Genomic DNA, 21,937 nt, shown 5'->3' with positions numbered 1-21,937 from the left:
TTTAGGGGGGTAGGGAGACATGGTTTAATCTATTCAAGTACTTAAAACTGACCCTTTATAGATAATTGGGTAAAGGAAGACAGGGGAGGGGTATGTTTAATTTAGTCCCATCCCCACAGCCTCAGGTGTGGGCTGCAAGTATAATGGAACTGGATGAGGAAGAGGAAGCCACCGGCACAAGCCCAAAGGTCACACACTTTCCTGACTGGGCTGCACAGGGTAGGGGTTAAATAAGCCTTCAGTGTTTTTCCCTCCCCGGAACTTCTTCAGTATTAGGCAGGAGGTGAGATCGCCAGTTTATTGTTTATTGCTTCAGAATCACCCCTAAGCAAAGGTCAGGGTCATATAGACTTGTGGGTGTTTTCCACTGCAGGGGCAGGCTTTCCAGCTCCAGACTCATCATTCTGGCTAATATGGCAGTTGGGCTGGGCCTCACATGAGGTGCTTTGATTTCTTCTGTAGACTCTCAGTCACAGAGGCCAGGATGGATTTGTCATCTTTGTCTGAAAGGTCAAGAGTAGTGTTGGCTAAGTCAGGATAACTATTGACAAATCACCTAACCTTTGAGAGCCCCTGCCTCCTTCAGGCCGAAGGGGCAGCGTCCTAGGATGGTTGAGCATCAGGGAGACTGATACAGCCTCAGTTGGCCGGACGGGCATTGCAAACCACACGATGATTATGTAGGAAAACTAGGGCTTCCTACTTCTGGGACCCTAAGTTTTACCTCATGAGTGACCTATCCTGAGTGAGTGACCTGTTACATGGGGCCCAAGCCCTTCTTGGATCTCCAAGAACATCAGGGTGTGGGGATGTATATCCAGGCAATGTGAGACACTGTGTGTGTATGTGTGTGAGTAAGTGAGAGAAGGGGGGGAAGAAAGGGAGGAAACGAGGGAGAGGAGGAGACGAGAGAAGGAAGGGGGAGAGAGAGGAGGAGGGAGGGGGTGAAAGAGAGAGATAGAGGAAGAATAAGTCAGCAAATATTGTCTATTATGTCAAGGCAGGATGCATGTACATTCTTGTGTGTGGGTAGACCTACTTGACTGGGAAACCTTTCCCCATTCGTGTATGGTCCAATCTAGCCAGGCCACAACAGACAGTCCCCTTCCTCCCTAGGACGATTGCTCACCATAGACAGTCAGTGTACAGCTGCATTTGTCCTTGCCCAGCTCATTTTCAATAAGCACGCTATAGTCCCCGCTGTCTTTGAGGGTGCAGGTGGGGATGACAATAGTGCAAACCCCATTGGTGGAATTGTACCAGAACTTGGAGTTGGCAGTGATGTTGACATCCCCCTTGTATAGAGTTACTGTAGGACGTGGGTTCCCCAGGAAAGCGCAGCTCATGGTGCAGTCATGTCCTCGTAGCACTGCATGGGGTTTCAGTGGGGTGATGAAGCGAGGAGCATGGCGCCAGTCCTTGTGCTGATAGGGACGCAGTTTGGTACTGAGGTCTTCAACTAGGGGGGAAGAGAGGATTGAGGGAGCCAGAGAGAGTCATGGACCCAGGAGGGTCAGAGCACTGGACAGCTGCACCCAGTGAACTGGAAAGGAAGCAGAGTTCTCTGGGCTCCATAATTTCTCTGAGGTCTTAATTCTCCAGCATTTCCTCAGCCCTTAAGGTTCGGCTGTTCTTGAGGTGCTCCCAACCTTCCCTTTACATGTTGTCTGTTCTACTCATACTCTTAAAGCTCTCTGATATTCTCCAAACTCCCTGGGTTCCCTGCCATTGTCCACACACGCCTTGAGGTTCTCTGCCATTCTCCATCCCATTGGCACTGCTCCCCACGCTCCTCAGGGTTCCTCAGTTTTCTCTGTGCTACCTGCAATGTTCTCCATGCTCCCCAAGATGTCCCAATAGTCTCCACACTCCCAGCAACATTCTTCCTACTCTCTGGGTTGTTTGGCATTTCTCTCCCTGACGTTTTTAGTGCTTCTTGGGTTCCCTGCCCACACTTACTCTGATCCTTGTTGACCAGCCAGGTATCCTTCGAGTCAAGTGGGTCACTGTCCCCAATCTCATTCCGGGCCAGGACTCGGAAGTAGTATTTTCTCCCTGGCAGGAGCCCTGTGACAGTGTACTTGTTGCTAAAGACTCGATCAGCAGCCGTGAACCAGGTGGCAGTGCTGGCGTCCCTCTTCATGATGACATAGTGCGCCTCACCATCCTCCTTCACATCTGGACTGTGGTCCCAGCCCAGTGTCACTGTGTTTGGCACTTCCTCAAACAACTTCAGGTTTGTTGGTGGCTGTGGGAAGTCTGAAGTCACAGGCCTAGGTCAGCTCTCCCCTCAACCGCCCCAACCAGGCAGTTGGGGTACTTTGGAAATCATTAAGCCTCCCTCTTTGTGTGTTCATGTCCCAGTTAGGAAGTCCTTCCTTTGCCTAGGCTAAAGTCCTCTCTGTTGTCTCCCAGAGGTGGTGGTGAGGAAACAACTTTTCCCTCCTCTACAGCCCTGTTACTCAATCTTCATTTCTGTCTCCTCTGCCCAATCCCCCATCCTCTACGAGCATGCCCCCTTCTAACATGAATGAACTCACTTCCCCCTCCTTTCCATATTTAGCTTCCTCTCCGAGGCCTTCCTGACTCTCAGAACTGTGGATTCTTAGCATAGTCTGTGCCTGACAAGTGACCCTATCCAGCTGCTGCTCATGTTCTCCTGCCCACTCTACCCTGTTGCTGGCCTTTCCTACATTCCTCCAAGGTCTGATTCTTAGTAAAATTGTAACTGACTTCCCAGGGCATCTCCTGAGTCCTGTCCCAGGATTATCATTCTAGAACCTCCTCTGTCTCTGAGTCCCACCTGCTGGAAATAGTTCAATAAACAACTAGTTCCCACTGTGGTATCAGCTAATAAAGCCTTAATGTGAGACATCCTCCCAGAGGTATGTGCATTTTCACTGATAGCTCAAAAGCCTTCAAGACCCAAAAAGAATCAGTCTCTAATGGGGAAATTTCAGGCATAATTATAACTGACATTTCTATCCCACCTTAAAGTTTGTAAAACACTTGACATTACATTATCTCATGTGAACTTCAGACAGCCTTGTGAGGTGGATGCTACATGTATCATCCTCACTTTACAGATGAAGAAACAGAAACTCAGAGATGGAGTTGCCCATAGTCCCATAGCTAGAAAGTGCCAGGGACAGGATTCGAACCCAGGTTTCTGAGAGTAGAGCTGTTTTATTTTCCCTCTCAGAACACTACTAGAGTGAAGTGAGCAGGGAAGCCTTTCCTCAAAGCATACCAAGCAGATGGCCACCTACTCCCTTCCCACTGCTGAATCCATACCTGCCACACGAATATGGATGTCATAGTGGGCCTCTCCATACTCATTCTGGAGCAGGATACGGTAAATGCCTGAGTCTGAGCGCTTACTGCTGTTGATGAGGAACTGGGAGTGATTCTTGCCCTTGGTGATGGTTTCTCGGCCCTTGGTGGGGATTCCATCCTTTTGCCAGATCACAGTGGGTGGAGGGGAGCCCTAGGAGGGAACCATGGATTAGACTGGAGTTATCCCCTCACCCTGTGGCAGCAACTTCCCTTTCTCCCCAAAACCACTTGGTCATTTCCAACTGCTCTGTATTCTTGATTCCCACAGGACCTTTGGTTTTGGGGGGTGGACATGTCCTCTATGGGGAGTTATCAGGGAGGAGGAGAGCTTTGAGGATAGCCTGTGATGGCCACAGCTGGGGAGAAGAGTTTTACATGGAATGGGGCTGGGTTCAAGGAACTCACATAGAAGGAAGCATGAATGCACAGGGCTGTCCCAGCCCGCACCACCATGTGGCTCTTCAGCCGGACACTAAGATCAAACCTGGGAACCGCTGGAGTGGAATTGGGATAATGAGGGAAGGGGAAGAAAGAAAAGGGAGGGGATGAGAGACAGAAGTAAAGGATTAATATGGAAGGAAGGAATGAGAATCAGAGGAAAGAGACACAGAGGAGAGGAATGAGGAAAGGTGAAAAAAGATGAGTGCAGAAATGACTTTTTTTTTTTTTGGCCTACTGCTGGTGGAAACTATATGCGTTTTTGACTATATGTTTATTATATATAGGTGACTATATGGGTGACAGTCAACCCATGAGGGACTTCAGGTGGACTTTGCCCTGAGGGAAAGATGTAAGCTGATGTTCATTGATCTATCTGTAGCATTGCTAATATGAAAAACTAAATCACTAACCCAGGGAGCTGGTGGGATGGACCAGTAGGGGACACCTTCTCAGAATCTGAAAGGACTGGGGTTAAAGTAAGGCCAGGGAGAGAGTCTTTTCCCCTAGACACATTGGGGATGGGATGGAGAGAAGCAGGAGGCTAGCTAGATGAGAGTGGGGCTGCTGGCCTCCGTGCTTAGATTGAAACATCTCAGCATATGGTGGCCAAACTTCTATGTTCTGTCAGTTTGTCTCTCCATTGAGTCCTTTTAAAAACCCCAACCTCTGTCTCAGGTGCACTGAGAAGAAAAGGGGTGGAGGGGAATGCTGAGGAGGAGGTGAAATCTAAGGGAAGTGAAGTCTTCTGGAAGCCAGGCACAGACTGGTGGCAGCTGGAGAGATATCGGGGTAGCTTAGGAAGGGTCTAGTAAAGGTGAAGTGGCAAAAGAACACTTCGGGGAGGAGATGTTGGGTCAGCCATTCCAAAATATCAATGCCCTATGATTGCTTTAGAATTTGGGGGGAACAACTTCCTCTCCTGTTTAGGTTCTGCTGACTCTGCAATCCTCTTTCCATTCTGGTGATATGTCATGCCAATCCACCTCCTATTACACTGGTTCCCCAGTCATAGTCACCCAATGTCATTGCCTTCTCCCACATCCTCACACGTGTTCTGTTCAGCCATACTCCAGCCCAACCCATGCTCACTACAATTTGGTTTCCCCTCTTCTAGCCCCTTCCACTATGCTCTGTGGAACTCCTGTTCTATTCTCAGCAAATTCCCCTTAACATCCTTGAACTCTTCCGTCAGTATGCCTTCCAACTCCTTTCTTTAAGCGGACCCTGATTTCCTCAGAGAAAACCTCTGTCCCTTACAATTTCCCTGATTAGAGGGAAAATTCAAACCTCTTTTCAGCTCATAGGGACAGAAGGTAGGTATTCTCTTTGCATCCCACTACTGTTTTCAATCCATTTTTTAAATATGCATCCCTGAATGACCCCCTCCTCCTTTGAGATGAATGCAAACTTATCATGTCATCATTGTTGCTTTAATTTATTGACCACTGGGTCCCTTTCTCAATAATTTTAGCAACTACTTCACAGTCTTCCTCTCCACCCTGTCACTGTCTATTATGCCTAGAAATACCATTATTCATACTGATAACCCCTTTATCATGCTGACCATACAGTTCCTTGACCTCTTGAACTCTAATGACCTCTTCCAACTCACTTCAACCATGTGGTAGCATAGTCACACCCTAGACCTCTCCTGGAACTGGACCACTTCAATAATCACAGAACCTCAGTTACAAGGGAGGAAACCATGATTGTACCTGACAAAAAATACCCCCTACAACATTGTCAGCAAGTGGCCATCCAACTTTTGCTTGAAGACTTCAAATGAGGGGGAAGCCACTAAATCCCAAGGCAGCCTATTCAATTCTTGGGCAGTTCTAATTGTTAGGAAGGTGCAGCTGAAATCTATCTCTTTTCAGTTTTAATCCTTGGCATCCAATTCTTTTTTTAGGCCAAGCAGAATATATCTAATCCCTTCCCCAAACTGTAGCCTTGTAAATAGTTGAAAACACCTAATGTACCACATGAGTCTTCTCTGAGCTGGGCTGAGCATCCTCAGTTGGGTCCACTGATCCATATTGACCGTGATCGTCAGTATTCTTGCCATTCTGGCCAATCTTTTCTAGATGTACTCTGTCTTGTCACTGTCCTTCCTGAAACGTGGTACTCAGAACTGTACATATATGGTCTCATCAAGGTAGAGTGTAGTTGGCCTGTCACATCCTCCATTCTGTACACTGTGCTTCTAACACAGCCTGGAAGAGCATTAGCCTGCCCTCTCAGAGTGGTGATTCAGATCACCATATGTTGAATTATAAACCCCAGATTTTTTTCCCTCACAGGAACTGTTATCTAGTGAGACACTATATTTGTGAGGTTGAATTTTTGAACCCAAATGAAGGACTTTACATTTATCCCTATCAAATTTAATCTTATTTGCCTTGGTTGATTCCTTAGAATCAGGTTCAGCTTGTCAAGATGATTTTATGTCCTGACTTTGTCATTCAATGTGTTAACTATTTCTCCCAGTTTCCTGTTATCTGCAGACCTGATTGACAGACCTTCTAAATTTTATCCAAATCATTGATAAAAATGACTTCGAGATCCTGACCCTTAAAATTCTGCCTCCTGGTTATAGCCTCCTATCATTCCTCTGTTTCTGCCCACAATAAACTGGCCTTTTGCCTTCATTAGAACCTCTGATCTCTTAATGTTTCTCTAGGTTCCTAGTGTATTCCCCACCCCTACCCCTACTCTGGTGGTACTTATCTCCTTGACTTACTAGCCATTGCTCTAGAGTTCCTCCTTCCTCTGACTTCCTACCATACCTGAACTGTTCATCTTCTTTCTTGAGGAACCTTCAGCATCCTATATCTCTGCTTCTGCTGTGGGTTGTTGAGTATTGTTTGAGAAAGTAATAAAATTGAGCAGATTTAAACCTCCACACAACAGTAGTGTCAAGCTCAAATAGAAGGGGGGGCACTAAACTGTACACAAAGATCCCTGCTAGCCTCACATTGACCACATACTAACATTATCTATTTTTATTTATTTTATTAAATATTTCCCAGTTACTTTTTAATCTGACTTTGACTCTAAGGTACATATCTCAGCTGGGCCCTCATGAGAGCTCAACAACTCTTCTATCCTACTCTTATTGGCTCCCCATAGCAACTGTTCCAAACCTTTTCTTACCCTCAACTATACCTTCACACCCCACACTAACAACTTGGCTTGGATTTCCAGTTTTTTTTTTGCCTTTTTGGTGAGGCAGTCGGGGTTAAGTGACTTGCCCAGGGTCACACAGCTAGTTAAGTGTCAAGTGTCTGAAGTCGTATTTGAACTCAGGTCCTCTTGGCTTTCCACTTCTTAAGAAGATTGAGGCCATTTTCTGGGAGCACCTTCAACTCTCCTCCATCCTTCAAAGTTTCTAACCTATTATCTCTTCTTTTGCAGAGGATGAGGTTACAGTATCCTTACTCCCTCATAAGGTTAATGTATCTGTGCTCTGCTTGATCCTCATCCCATTTCAGACCGATTTTCTAGTAATCGTTCGTTTTCTTTTTGGGCATGGACTTGTGATATTATTAATATGGGAAACTTCTCTTTTACCTACTCTATAACTTAAAGAGATTCATTGGGCACTGAGATGTTAAGGAACCTCCCTAAGGTCACACAGCCCGTATGTGTCAAAGGTAGGGCTTGAAACCAGGTCTTCCTAGCTCAGGAGCTAGCTCTCTATCTACTTTCCCACAGCTCCCTGTCTCCATTTTTAAATTTCTCCCTCTCAGCTGGCTCCTTTTCACCTGCATATTGACTCTTTTACTTCAAGCTCTAGTGTACCTGGGATTTAAGACCCTCCTTAATCTGGACCCCACCTACCTTTCCAGGCTTATCTTGCATCACTCCTTTCCATATACTCTATATATCAACCGAATTTGAATACTTTCAGTTTCTCCAGTGTGCCCTGTGCTTTCCTGCCTCATGGCCTTTGATCAGGCTATGCCTAGAAGGTCTTCCTTCCTCCTCTTCGCTTGTTAGGATTTTTATCCATCCTGTAATACTTTACTCAAGTACCATTTCCTCCAGGAAACCTTCCCTGTGTCCCCCAGGGGATCATGGCCTGATACTTCATAGACCTTTGCTTATACTTCTTTGTGCTTTGTTTACATAGCTCTATGCTGATGATTCTCAAATAAGCTTAGTCAGCTGTAACTTCTTTCCTAAACTCCAGACTTAGATCTTCAGTTGCCTATTGGCCATTTCAAACTGGGCGTCCCATCGACATCTCACACTCAACATGTCCAAAGTGGAACTCATTATTTTCTCCCTCAAACACTTTCCTCTTCTGAACTTCCTTATCACTGTTGAGGGTACCACCATCTTCCCAGTCCCCTGAGGCTTTTATAACTTAGGTGTCATCTTCAGCACCTTACTCTCTCTCATCCCTATATCTAATGTGTGGCCTAGTATTGTTGATTCTGTCTTCACAATATCTCTTGTATACACCCCCTTCTCTTCTCCGACACTGCCTCCATCCTGGTGCAGGCCCTCATTACCTCAGCCTGTACTATTGCAATAGCCAACTGGTAGGTCTCCCTGTCTTAAGTCTCTCCCCACTCAAGCCCTTCTTGTACTCAGCTATTAGTCAAGTTGATCTTCCTAAATAGAGGGTATGACCATGTCACACCCCTAATCAATAAACTCCAATGGCTCTTTATCACCTCCAGGATCAAATATAAAATCCTCTGTTTGGTGTTCAACGCCATTCATAACCTGGCCCCTGCCTGCCTACTTTTCTTACATCTTACCCTCCCCACCTGCACCCCACATAATTTTCCAGCTAGTGATTCTGGACTCCCTTTGGTTCCTTGAACAAGACTCTTCCTCTCCAAACTTGACATTTTCACCGGCTGTCCCTCATACCTGGAATTCTCTCCCTCTTCTTCTCAGCCTTCTACCTTCTCTGGCTTCCTTCACATCCCAGCTAAAATCCTACCTTCTACCAGAAGCCTTTCCTTATTACCCTAAATGCTGGTGCCTTCCCTCTGAGGTTGTCTCCAATTTGTCCTGTCTGTGTCTTGTTTGGACACACTTGTTTTTGTTGTGTCCCTTGTTACATGGTGAGCTTCTTGAGAACAGGGAATGTAATCTCTGATTTTCTCCGTAGTGCCTGGCACATGGTAGGCGTTTAATAAATGCTGTTGATTGACTTGCTTTCTGTTGCACTTATCAAACATTATTTTGGATCATAATTATTTGTACATAGGTGACATTTTCCTATTTAGATAATGAGCTACATGTGGGCCAGCAGCTAAGTGGTGCAGTGGATAGAACACTGGGTCTGGAGTCAGGAAGACCTGAGTTCAAATCCAGCCTCAGACACTTACTAGCTGTGTGACCCTGGGCAAGTCATTTTGCCCTGTTTGCCTCAGTTTCCTCATCTGGAAAATGAGCTGAAGAAGGAAATGGCAAACCACTCTAGTATCTTTGTCAAGAAAACCTCAAATGGAGTCATGAGTAGTCGACATGACTGAACAACAACTACATGAAGGCAGGGATAATGTCTTTTTAAACTTTTTAATTCTTCCCTCCTCCACTAAAGGCATCTAATGCTGCAAAAGTAATAATTTAATAATTGTTGTTTGGATTGAATTATTGAATTATGCATAGTTCAGAAGCCAACAATTCAGAGGACCTCCTGCTTAGTAGGGAGGTGTTCACTAGAAGTCCCACATGGGTTTATCCCATTTTTATCCACAGATCTAGATCATAACCCCTCCCTCCATGTCTTAGGAGCCAGCTTCATGAGTTGCTGTGGCCAAAACCTTCCTCTGTGGTGTCTAACCTTCTGGTGATGAGCCCCTGAACTTAGCTGGGCTGGTCCTCTGGCCACATGTATGCATTCTGAACCTGTGCCCATACAGGGATCATCTCAACCTCAGTAGCATCAGTATTCCACTGGTACAGCTTCAGAGAGCCCAGGGTCCCCACCAATCTATCTATGCAGCATCAGGCAGTCATAACCCTATGTGATTCCCACCAACAGTGAGATCAGGGTTCTTTGTTCAAAGACATTTAAGCAAGCAAAAGGAGAAGCTGTTCCTTCCCTCCTAACTTGCTTCTTTCCACGGCACTCTAGGCCACAGATGGCAGGTTTGGTCTCTTGATGCTATGTAGGGAAGAGCAGGGGAGGATGAATAGAGCCATGCATGAGCCTTCACCCTCCTGTCCCTGGAGGCTGACCCCGTGTAGGAGCTCAGTCCAGGATCGACCACATAATGTTCTTCCTTTGTCTCAGGGAGTCCCAGTGTTCCCTGAAAGGTGATGGAAGCCCAGTGGGAGGGTGAATTAGATGCTTGAGCTCTTTGTGCTGTCTTACCTGGTGGAGGCATGGCCCGGACACCCTCGTCCAGCTCAACAGGCTCCCCGACGCCACCTTCATTCACAGCGCGAATGCGGAAGAAGTAGTTCTGCCGCTCTGTCAGGCCCCCCACAGTGTAGCAGGTGCCTGAGATGGGGATCTTCGTACATTTAGTCCACTCCTTTGTGTCCTCTGCCCTCATCTCAAGGATGTAGCCAGATGGAGGGTCCCCCTCTATAGGCTCTTGCCAGGCCAAGGAGATACTGGAGTTTGAGGAGTCGGCCACACATAAACCCTGCACCAGCCCAGGGGGCTCTGAGGCAACCACAGACACCCTTCACTCAGGGATCATAGCCAACCCTCCACCTCACCCCTTACCCAACCCCCAACAAAACCTCCACTTATTCAATCCATATATTTATCTTTTACCCAAATCATGAAGTGACTCCCACTGAAGTCCCATAAGCCAACCACCTACTAGACCCTTATTTAGGTCCCACACTCATGGCATTCCTCCACCTGCTTCCATGCTTATTCCTTGTCCAGTCCACTAAATCCTTGTTCTCAACTCTTGCCATTGCCCACTTTCAAAAAGTTCATCATCCTCCTCTAAATCATCGTGTCTACATCCTATTCCCTGTTAGATCAGAAACTCCCTGAGGATAGGGACTATGTCTCCCCAAGAGGAGAAACTATGTTTCTGCTTTTATCCCACATAGCACCAACACAGTCCATAGAAATCCACCTCCTCTCATCTTTATGAGGGAACAGGGCAAGGATGTCCTCAACCTAGACTCACTGATAGGATCCTTGGCGACCACAGACGTGGAGGGCATGCTTGGCTGTCCTTGTCCTGCTCGATTCACAGCAATTACCCGGAACTCATATTCAGTGTCCTCCAGGAGACCATCCACTTTGCACTTGGTGTCTAGAAAAACAGACCAAAGTTGCGAACAGAACATCATGGTAGCCACATAATACACAAAGCTCATGCAGTGGAAGCATGAAATGGAGGGCAACCAAATATGGAGTCCACAGAAGCAGAGTCCATGCCTTGTGGCCCAACCAAATATAGAGTCTATAACCAGCAGAACCCAATGACTGTGGAGGACAAGGAATAGTGTAGGGAACCAGTGTAGTATGGTGTTTGATAGGAGTGAAATAGGAATATGTTTTCTGGGCCCACCCAGACAAGGTCTCCCCTCACAACCCCTTAGCACCCTCACCCTGGATGGGATCCTTGTTGACTGGTACCCATAGATTGTTCCCTTTCTTCCTTCTTTCTACAACATAGCCAAGCACTGGGGCTCCACCATCTTGGGCTGGTGGATTCCACATGATGGTCACTGTTTCTTTGGTCACATCTGAAACCTGTGGCTGAGAGGACAGGCCAGGGGGCTCTGCAAGAGCCACAGGAAGTGGTAAGTCATATGGAATGTGAAGGTGGAGTGAGAATAATTACCTATGCAGTAAAGGAAAAGCTCCAACTTTCCCCCCTACCGTCCTGCTGACCCAACCCTAAATCCATCATTGTAGTCTAGAACTCTCCCTGTGGGAGAGCCAAATGGCCTACTCATCTTTCTCCCAGTGATCAACAACCCTTTCATTGCCCAATGTCCTTTAGTAACCTATGTTCTCTAATTCTGAACAATTCCCTATAGTAACTGATGAGTCCCCACACTTACCAATGGGATTTCCTGCAAAGACCTCCTCAGTCTCCAGTGGGTCACTCACACCCTCAGAGTTAACAGCTCGGATTTGGAACTGATAAGCCTTCCCCTCCTCCACTTTGTTGGTGGAGAAGTTGGTCACTTTACCGCTGACCTCCCCAGCCTTGATCCAAGATTTCTTCCCAACTGCCCTTCGTTCTATAACGAAATGTGTTACTGGCCGACCTCCGTTGTCCTTTGGAGCCTTCCACTTCATATGGATACAGTTGCCAGAGAGTTCCAGGAACTCCACACGACCCTGAGGAGGCTTGGGCCGGTCTGAGAAAAATACAGGGGAAATGGGACCCATGGGCATAAAGTCCCCAAGCAGTAGAGAAGGTGAGACTGATATCCTTGGAGAAAGGGGGCCCTGGAGGATTCTATCATTATGGAGAAAGCCCTGATCATAAGGTGACCACCCAGGCTGGATCTGAGTTGGAGTACAGATATTCTGATCTCCCTACCATTGACAGGCTTGTATACTCTGACTCTTATTCTTAAAATCTTTCATCTGCCCAGGAAAAGGTAAACTGTAGACTTTGGGAGCTCTGACCCTGCTGATCCCCTCCTTTCTGACCTCTTGAAGTCCATTCCACTTCTCTTCCCATTCTGCTACCTGCTAGTATCATAGGACAGGGTACTATAGGAGAGAGTAGAGGACCCCCAAGTGACAAAGTGTGTGTGTGTGTGTGTGTGTGTGTGTGTGTGTGTGTGTAGGGGATGCTAACACTTGAAAGCCCTAGCCTCATCCTATCTCCCTTCAGTGAACATTCTCTTGTGCAAGGGTCCCCTTTTCTCCTACCCCACGCCTATCCCTGGTGCCTTACCAAGCACGCTCAGGTACAGCGTGGCTGTGACTGAGCCATGGTCATTCTTGAGCCTGAGAAGAATAGCACCACTATCCTCACGAACACAGTTGGAAATCGTCAGCAGGGCCAGATCCTCTCCCCGCTCCATGGTCACATGCTCTTCCTCGGTCACCTCTACCCCATCCTTGTACCATGTTGCCTTGGGCAATGGCTTGGCCCAGAATGGAACCTTGATGTTGGCTGTGTGGCCAACCTTCACGGTAACAGGATGTGCAGCCAGTGCCTCCAGCACTGATGGGTCAATTGTAGGGGGGTCTAGAGGAGAGAATGGTGTCAACACTTACCATATGGGGGCAGATCCACCTTCACAATCAGAGGGAAGTGTGAGTGCTGCCTGTGCCCCCTAGAGAAAGAGATCAGTGCTACTCATCACCATGCATCACCCTTAAAAGCAGATTGGATGCTTTTCATCTGGAGAGGGGATGAGAGAGAAGGGTTAAGTATTTGTTCAGGGATGGAATTGAGGGATAGGCTATAGAGAAATTCTCAACCTTGCCTTCCAGGGTACTTGGGCAAATGTTTCCTTTCAGGAAGGGGGAGCTGATATAGGGATGGAGGACAGTACCTGCGATGAAGACAGAAGCCTCACTCTCTGCACCTTTGGCCCGGAATGTGTACTTGCCCTCATGTTCTGGGCCCATGGTGGGGAAGATGAGTTTGTGGACTGCTCCTTGCTTCACAATCTGCACCCCACTCAAGTCTGTGATCTGGAGATGATGGGAGAGGGTATCAAGGCCTTTTGGAAGTCCTCAAACTGACCCCTGCCCTCTTATCTTTACCCTCCTTCAGTCCCCTGTTTTCCACCTCTTTGCCATCCTTTAGCCAAACTCCTTCTACTTTCTCATCATTCAGCACCACACACAGTTCTGCTGGAGTCCCCGTGGCTGCATGTACATCTGACATCCCACTCTTCACGGTGGCCAAACGTTCTGAGAACAACAGGGATCTTTTTTTTGAGAGGGGAGGAGGGAGGTGGATAGGACCAGAGGGAGACAGTGGCATCTGGGTGGTCAGCAGGGACAGGCATGACCATAGCTATGTGTACATGTTAAGTAAGAGGAGGGTTGGTAAAAGATGATGAGTATAGGATAGTTCATGTGAGATAGATGGTTGGGTCTTAGTGTATGGTAGTAGTATGATTGGCAGCATAGTCAGTATGGATTGGTCAATATAGGAAGGTCAATAGAGTCATTAGGAGGGTGATTGGAGAGTTGGTGGGGATCAACAGAGGATTAAAGAGCCATACCCTCTACTGTCAGAATGGCAGTGTTGTAGTATTCTGTGGGGTCCCCATCCTGCATCGCCACCACGGTGTACTCGCCTCCATCACTGAGCTGTGCATCCTCAATCACGAGCTCTGCCCTCTTGCCTTCATGGCTCATGCTGTACTTAGCCCCACGCGTTAGTAGCTTCCCATCCTTCTTCCATTTCAAGGTCACATCCTTGGATGTCAGCTCACATTCTAGGCAGGCCCGGCTCCTTTCCTTTATCCGAACGTTCTTCAGGGTGCTCACGAACTTGATGGGAATGCCTGCAATATCAGACACACCCACTGGGCTTTGCCTTCCTTCCTGCATGCCCCAACACCTTGATTTGCAGAGCTCCTTGAAACTACCTCTCTAGCCTCAGAGGTCTGGGGGGCAAGTTCCTGTGTACATGTGCATGCTAGTCCATGCCTCTTGCATTCATGGGTGCCTCTATATATCTGTGTCCTTTCTCACTATCCCATGTTTACAGATTCTTGTGCATCCTACCATTGATGTTTTCATATATGCCCACATATCTTAGTATATCCCTAAAGGCAAATACCCATGGGATACATGCATATACTCAGTGGAGACTAGGATGGGGGGGGGGAACAGAGAGAGAATTGGTTTCTTCCCTTTTAGATAGTCTCTCTCAAAACTCACGCTGGACCACTGGATATGTTAAGTATCATGAGAAACACCAGCTCTGAATTACAGTAGCAGCCTCTCCTTAAGAGTTTGAACACAAGACTATTGTGTGATGTAGTTTCTGTGTATGACCCTGGCCACTCACGGTCAATGGTAAGAAGGGCCTTCTGAACCAGTCCCCCAGCCTCAACAGAGAATTCTCCAGTGTCAGACAGCCTTGCATCCTTGATCTTGAGTGTGTGGGTCAGCCCATCTTCTGACACAGAGATCTCGTATTTGTCATCCCTTTTCAGCTCTTTCCCGTTGAACTTCCACACACAGTCAGGCACCTTCTTAGACAGGCGGATCTCAAACACTGCTGTCTGGCGCTCCGTGACCTTTACCGGCTTCATCTCCCCAGTGAACTTCAGAGGCTCATCTGGAGAGACGTGTGGGCAACAGGCAAACAGCCATATGGAAAGAAAGTGACAGCAGTCACAGCACCTAGTAAAATCTTCAACCCCCCCATCTTCTGCAAGTCACACTCTATCACTTGAAAGAAATAGCTCAGGCAGGAGTGGGACTGACTTCCAGCTACATCCCAGGCCACTCTCATTGAGGGCTTCCTGACTCCCCCACTAGTTGCTATAAGAAAACATTTGTTAGTGCCTGCTTAAGAAATTAATACCACAGGAGCACCACCTAGTGATCAATTCCTGCCTCTGGGATAGCTTCTCTCATTACTCATAGACCACTGGACCCCGAACCAATTAAACATGAGAAATAATAACTCTGACTTATAGTAGCAGCCCCTCTTTCTTCAAGAGTTTGAGGTCTAGATGGATCTCAAGAATACTGTGTGTGATAAAAGATTCTAAATCTATCTGCCACAGACTTTTGAGTTAAAAAACAAAGTCATTCTTTAATTGGGTAAACATTGGGAGGGGACAGTAGAAAGGAAAGATATTTTTCTTGTCATGTTTTTCTCTTTTCTGGTCCTCCTGGTTCTTACTCTAAAGGTGGGGCTGGGGAATTTTTCTGCACACATGATACGTATCATACCCTTAGAGATACGGTCTTTTCTGGCTAGGAATGTCCACCAGCACCCTAAGGTGAGTATTCATTGAACAGGTCTAATCGGATATAGGATCATAAATTTAGAGCTGGAAGGGACCTTAAAGGACATCGGATCCAACCTCCTCATTTTTACAGATGAGGAAACTGAGGACCAGAGAGATTAAATGACTTGCTCAGAATCACTGAGCTAAGAAAATGTCTGAGGTGTGGCTAGAATCCAAGCCTTCCTGACTCAAGCTCAGTGCTCAGGACCTCAGTTACTCTGATTTCTTCTTCCCCTCTCCATTGGTTTGGGAAAGGGGAAAGGAAGGAGTCAAAGAGGTGAAAGAATGGGGGACTTGGCCCTGCTGGGTGAGGTCAGAGAAAATTAAATCAAAGAACAACTCTAAACCTATGAAAGGATCCATCATGCAGCTAATATAAATCTAGGCTCCACGTTTGGTGTAAAGGTCCCAAGGAACAAGGGGGAAGGAGGAGAATATAAGAGAAGAAAAATTAAACAGTGCCCCTGCCCATCTTTTGATTTCCTCACTGTCCCTGATTCGTTTTCCTCTCCAAATTGTACCCAGCATAGCTGAGTGTCTGTCCCTCATTCAGAGTGTGGGTGACTTTCCCCCACTCTATACTCTTGTCTCCCCTTCCTTCCTTGTCTTCTCTTCCTCCTCCTCTTTTCTCTCCCCTCATCAAAGGGACCTCATTCTCCCCTTCTTTCTGACCCTTCATACCCACAACGATGAGCTCTGCACTCAGCCGCTTGTCACCGACAGCTAGCATGTAGATATCAGCATCATTCATGTTCACATTGGAGATAATCAGCATGTACTTGGTACCCACCTGCTTCACGTCATACTTGCCCAGGGAGTACTGGATCCTCAAAGGCTCCATTCCCTACAGAGTGGTGTAGGAGGAAATAGCAGAAGCTCAAGACCCTCTTTGGATGCCCCCACCCCACCCCAGATGCACACCCAGAGGCTCTGGTGGGTGGGTCTGATGGGGAACTGGCCCATCAAATGAGTTTATTTGGACGTGACTTATTCTGGTCTTGTCTCCCTGCTCCCTATTGGTCTGGAAAGGGGGGAAGGGAGGAGTCAGAAAGGTTAAAGAAGGGAAAACCCTGACATCTCTTCCCAGGATGCTTAACCATAGGGAACGTTTCTTGAAGGGCCTTTGGAAGACACAGTCATAAATAGGGTCTAGGAAGCATCCCCAGCATACAGTACCCTCCCCTCCACCAAGATCTTGTGAACAGCCTGAAATTCCTCCATTTGAGCTTCATTCCTTTGGGTTAAACATTGTTTCCTCCATGTGTCCTCATTTACAATGCCACCTCCCCTTAAAGGGGCACATCTGAAATTCCTTTTGCCTTAGAGTAAAGAAGTCTATCAGATCCCTTCTTCCCAGAAAGAAGGTATAGAGATCATAGTGACCAGAGAGCCAGGCTCAGAGTTGAGAAGACCTGGGTTTAAATCCCATTTCTAACACATACTGGCTGTGACCCTGGGCAAATCCAGTAACCTCTTGGTGCCCCAGAGCAACTTTCTAAACCTACGAGGGGCAGAGCTAGTGCCCATCTGCACTGGTGGTGGTGGGGCTTCCTAGATCAATGACATCAGAGATATGGTTCAGAAGGGATAGATCCTTAAAGGGGAGGGGTGGAGCACATAGACTACTGTTTGACAGTGGCCATAGGAGAGAAGAGTCCCTCAAAGTGGTGCTGACTCAGAGGAAGGGGAGATTGAACAATATTACTACGTTCTCGGGAGTGAGGCAAACCTTGATCCATATCTTCTTTACATTGGGGTCCTTCAATTCCAATATGCAGTCAAAGGTCACCGTGCTATCCACTTTGGCCTCCACATCCTCCAGGGGTTTTATGATCCGGATGGCCTAAGAGTTTTCAAGAATAAAATGGGCAAGATGGGGCCACTCTGGAGCTTTCCAAGGTCACCCCTGCCTGTGTATAGCTCCTGGAAACTCCCCTTTATTGTTCTGGGTAAGCATGGGACTTGGAGTCAGACACATACTAGCTGTGTGACCCTAAGCAAGTCACTTCACCTTTGCCTGCCTCAGTTTCCTCACCTGTAAAATGAAGATAATGATAACACCTACCTCCCAGGGTTGTTGTGAGGATCACATGAGAAAATATTTGTGAAGCACTTTGCAAACCTAGAAATACTACATAAATTCAAGCTATTATGATGAAGAACTAGATCCTGATGTTCCCATGCTCGTGCTATAGTAATATCCCATCTTTCCTCATTGTGCCCTCTGCCCTGCCAACTGATGAGGGGAGGTAAGAGGAGAGTAAATTACTCTGTGCAAGCAATCTATTCCCATCCATCAGGAAAAATAATTCAAACTTTCTGCAAGGTTTTCAGCTCTTCCCATGGGTTGTGGTGATGCCTATAATTTCAGGGGTCCCCCCAACCTCACTCTCTAGGAGTGAGGGAATCCCCATACCCAAGTGTCACCATCATGAGATGTCTATGGGTCCCAGCACCCTGCCTGTCCTCCCCTACCTCCCTGCCTCCTGGGTGTCCCCACTCTATCTAGCTCTTTTACTCCCTGGCCCTCAGGCTTTCCATACTGACCTCCACCTCTACCTTCTTTTTCATCTCCTTGAGCTTCCTGAGCAATCCTCGGAAGTCCGTGAAACCATATTCCATGCAGACCTTCTCAAAGTCCTTCTTAGGCACCTTGGACAAGATCTCTAGCATCTCCTTCTCATCTGTCACCTTCTTTTGCTTCTTCTTAGGAATAGGGGGTGCCCTGAGAGTGGCCAGGACTAGTTCAGTCACCCTTTCCTCCCTTCTGAACCTTAACAACCCACTCCTTCCCTCTCTTTCCTGCCCTGGGATCCAAGTGAGCTTGGCTCTCTCTGGAGGAATCAAAGGGAACTCTAGACCAAAGGGTCCTACACTGAAATAACATTCATGGAGAAGGGCAGTCTAACAGGGGTCTGGCTCTTACCTCTTTTTCAGCATCTTCTTGAAATCTACCTTTTCTTGACCTGGGAACCATGAGAAAGACTCAGAAAGTACAATGAAGGCTGGGTATGTATGACCCCTTCCTCCCCTCCCCCAAAAGAGGAGAGGTATGACCCAGGTAATGAGGGTGTGGGGACTCATGACACCCATGACCCATCACACCCACTAATGAGGGTGGGACGGATCATCACCCTAATAGAGATTGTGGTTACCTGCTGATAAAGACAGTATGTAACTCACCCTCAGTCACTGTCAGTGACACAGTGTAGATGGCATCAGCATGCTCATTGGTTGCAATGCACTTATAGTTGTCTGAGTCATCCCAGGTTAGTGGCTCTAACTAGATAGGAAGCAGAGGGGAGAAATCGGTATGTGTGAATGTGTGTGAAGGATTGGTCAGTGAGTGAATGAACGCTGAGAGGGAAAAGAATCCACTGGACTCAAGCTATGGCATTTACTAGTATGTCTCCTTCCCTCCTCTCTTCTTCCCATCATCATAATAATAACTTTTATATAGTGTGATGTGCCAAACACTGTGTTAAGCACCTTACAAATACTATCTTACTTGAGCCTCACAACAACCCTGGGAGGTAGGTGCTGATATGATCTCCATTTTACAGATGAGAAAACTGAGGCAGGCAGAGGTGAAATGACTTGCCAAGGGTCTTGCAGAGAGTAAACCTCTCAGACTGTATTTGAACTCAGGTCGTCCTGACTCTAGGCCCTGGGGTTCTATCTACCAGGTTCACTCTACTTTACTACCTGGCTGCCCTTGGGTCAGTAACATTTAAACTCTTGGGAGGGTAGGGATCTGCCTGTACCTTTAGCACATGCTCCTTGTTGATGCTGTCATAGAATATTTTGGCACTTTCCTTGATGGGGATACCACTCTCCCTCTTCCAGGAGACACTGGGCTTCGGGTTGCCCTGTACTCGGGTTCGGAATACAGCCTTGTCACCTAGGGGAGCACAGGTTCAGAGCCGGAAGAGAAATTAGAGGCTCCCTAATCCAACCCCTCTTTAAAAAAAAAATGAACGAACTGAAGCCCCAGAGAGAGGTCTAATGACTTTCTGAAAGTCACATAGGTAGAAAGTGGGAGAGCTGGGATTCAAACCAAGGTCGTCTGACTCCAAATTAAGTGTTATTTCCATTGCACCATGATGCATGGCCATGGTTTGCTCTGATACACTTCAGTATTCCACTTTGTTTCTTAGAGGGCTTTTGGAAGCCCTCTTGCTCTGGAGAAGACAAAGAATTCAATTTTGGACACTTGACTCTCTCATATATTATAGTTACTTAGGTACCCATCTCGTCCCTCTTTCCACCATTCCAACCTGTTTCATTGTGAGCCTCTTGACAGCAAGGTCAATGTCATATCTGTTTTTGCCACCTCAGTGGCCAGCACATGGTAAGTATTTAATATATGCTTGATGAAGCAGACCTTAGTGGTCTGTGAGAATGTCTGTATACTGGAAGTGGTGGAGCTGGAGAAGTCCATGGAATCGTACCTTCCTGAGCCCAAATTGTCTTCTCAGACTGAGCTGAGATCCTGCTAAAGTGCCTGTGCACAGGGTAAGATTGATGTGACGGGCCAGTCCAAGGGAGGCAGGGACCGTTTAAATTACCCCCAGAGAGGGAAGGGGAAGGGCTCACCCTCTGGTGAAGAGACAGGGGTTGGCTTCTCCACAAACTCAGGGACGCTTTCACCTGCTGGGATTTCCGAGCTTCGTGTAACCAAACTAAAGAATTCCACGTGGCTGGAAGACTTCTGAGACATCTCCTCTGTGGGAGGAAGGTTGAAGGAATGTCAGGGAGGGAGGTGTGTGTGTGTGTGTGTGTGTGTGTGTGCTGGGCTTGTTGGAGGTAGATGATGGATGGGACTTTCTGGACCCTTAAGGGGCCTGTCTAGAACTGTGAGCTCATTACTCAGTCATCCCTTGGAGCACAGGGTCCCAAGTTGTGTTCTTTGATTTCCTTTTGGGTCATTTTCTATGCATTTGTTTCCAGTCTGAGTAATGATTTATTTATGCTGCTTCTTACCTCATTTTCAGAAGCAGCACCAAGATTTCCCTCCATTCTGGGAGGTATCTGTACCCAGAATGGGGGGGGGGGCGCGCAGTGGTGGGGTGGAGTGGCTCAGTGGAAGTTAAGAAGCTTCTTCAGAAAGACCTTCCTGTCCAAAGCAACCCTCTTCCCACTCCTAGTGCCTCTCAGGGTTATGCAGGAGCTAGCTCCAGAGCTGATTGTTAAATTTTCAATATGATCATTTACACCTTGGAAATCAGCAAATAATGCAAGTCAGGGATTGGTTTATTGTTTTGTTAATTGCCTAGGCATAAGAAAGTGATGGAGAAAATATTAATAACTTAATTAAACTTAATTAAAAACTTAAAAGTATGTCTGTACATTTTCTTCTCTAGAGATTTGGTTGTTAAACATTTACCAGCACATCCCTGCATCAAGATTTCACCATTAGAACTTCATTCCTTTGGACTATGACTCCTATTGCTTTGACCCCAATTACAATACAAGGGGAAATCATGACTAAAATCCCATTAGTCATTGTTTTCTAGAAAGAGCAGCCTTGGAGGAAAGGGTTGGCTTTTGAGGGGATGAATTAACGGTGGATAGAAACAGGGTTTGGTATCTTTGGCCCTCTTGAGGGAATCTTCTTGAGAACGTTCAATTTCTGTGGTTCTAATGGGAGAAAGGTTACTACTTGGAATCTGTTGTCTGACCTCCAGATGCCTAGTCCACCCCTTCCCAAACTTGCCTCCCACGACCTTAGTGGTCTGTGAGAATGTCTGTATACTGGAAGTGGTGGAGCTGGAGAACTCCATGGATACATGTTCCTTCACCATCTGCTGCCGGTGGATTGTTGTCGTCATGGTAACAAGGAGTATAGCCCTGTAGGAACAAGGAGGGACGGTTAGATTTAGAGATGGAGAGATAAGAAAGGGGAAACCCAAGGGGAAAAATAAAAGAACATAATTGAAAAAGTGGATTGACAATACAGAAATGTGGAGAAAATGGGTAGGGGAGGCATGACAGGAGGATGGATATATGGCAGTCAGTTGCTTGTGTTAAGAACCAGTGGTCAGATCAGGAAAGTCAAGTCTGGCCCCACCCTGGTTCTTTTTTTCTGATGCAAGACCTGGCCCCTTCCCAGTCTGGCCTCCCCCCACCCCCCATCCATGTCTTTACTGTTTGGGCTTCTGTTTACTCAGGGTAAGACTTGGCAGGAGCTCTAAGATGTCCAATTATATAATTTTAGTGGGGATACAAATCTTGCCAGAGAGAAGATGCAGGAGGGGCTGGGGGC

The 21,937-nt window shown here is 47.0% G+C and overlaps 1 protein-coding gene across 1 annotated transcript; it reads right to left on the bottom strand.

Moving 5' to 3' along the window:
- Window positions 1-298: 298 nt before the first annotated feature.
- LOC114031651 (immunoglobulin superfamily member 22-like) lies at window positions 299-21,506 on the bottom strand. Its single transcript, XM_027846790.1, has 22 exons — window positions 21,389-21,506; window positions 20,269-20,397; window positions 19,437-19,573; window positions 18,856-18,955; window positions 18,599-18,638; window positions 18,220-18,397; window positions 17,402-17,515; window positions 16,354-16,516; window positions 14,718-14,990; window positions 13,924-14,208; window positions 13,482-13,606; window positions 13,243-13,384; window positions 12,636-12,932; window positions 11,785-12,087; window positions 11,326-11,499; window positions 10,899-11,027; window positions 10,118-10,414; window positions 3,742-3,830; window positions 3,295-3,487; window positions 1,960-2,259; window positions 1,130-1,459; window positions 299-503 (listed from the first exon to the last, which is right to left on the bottom strand). The coding sequence occupies exons 1-22, from the start codon at window positions 21,501-21,503 to the stop codon at window positions 433-435; spliced, it is 3,984 nt and encodes a 1,327-aa protein (XP_027702591.1). The 5' UTR covers window positions 21,504-21,506; the 3' UTR covers window positions 299-432.
- Between the last annotated feature and the right edge of the window lie 431 nt (window positions 21,507-21,937).

The sequence above is a fragment of the Vombatus ursinus genome, unplaced genomic scaffold (assembly GCF_900497805.2).
Source record: "Vombatus ursinus unplaced genomic scaffold, bare-nosed wombat genome assembly UNPS02015202.1, whole genome shotgun sequence".
Lineage (NCBI taxonomy): Eukaryota > Metazoa > Chordata > Mammalia > Diprotodontia > Vombatidae > Vombatus > Vombatus ursinus.
Note: the sequence above shows the minus strand (reverse complement) of the source record. Positions and strands in the feature narration are given on the sequence as shown.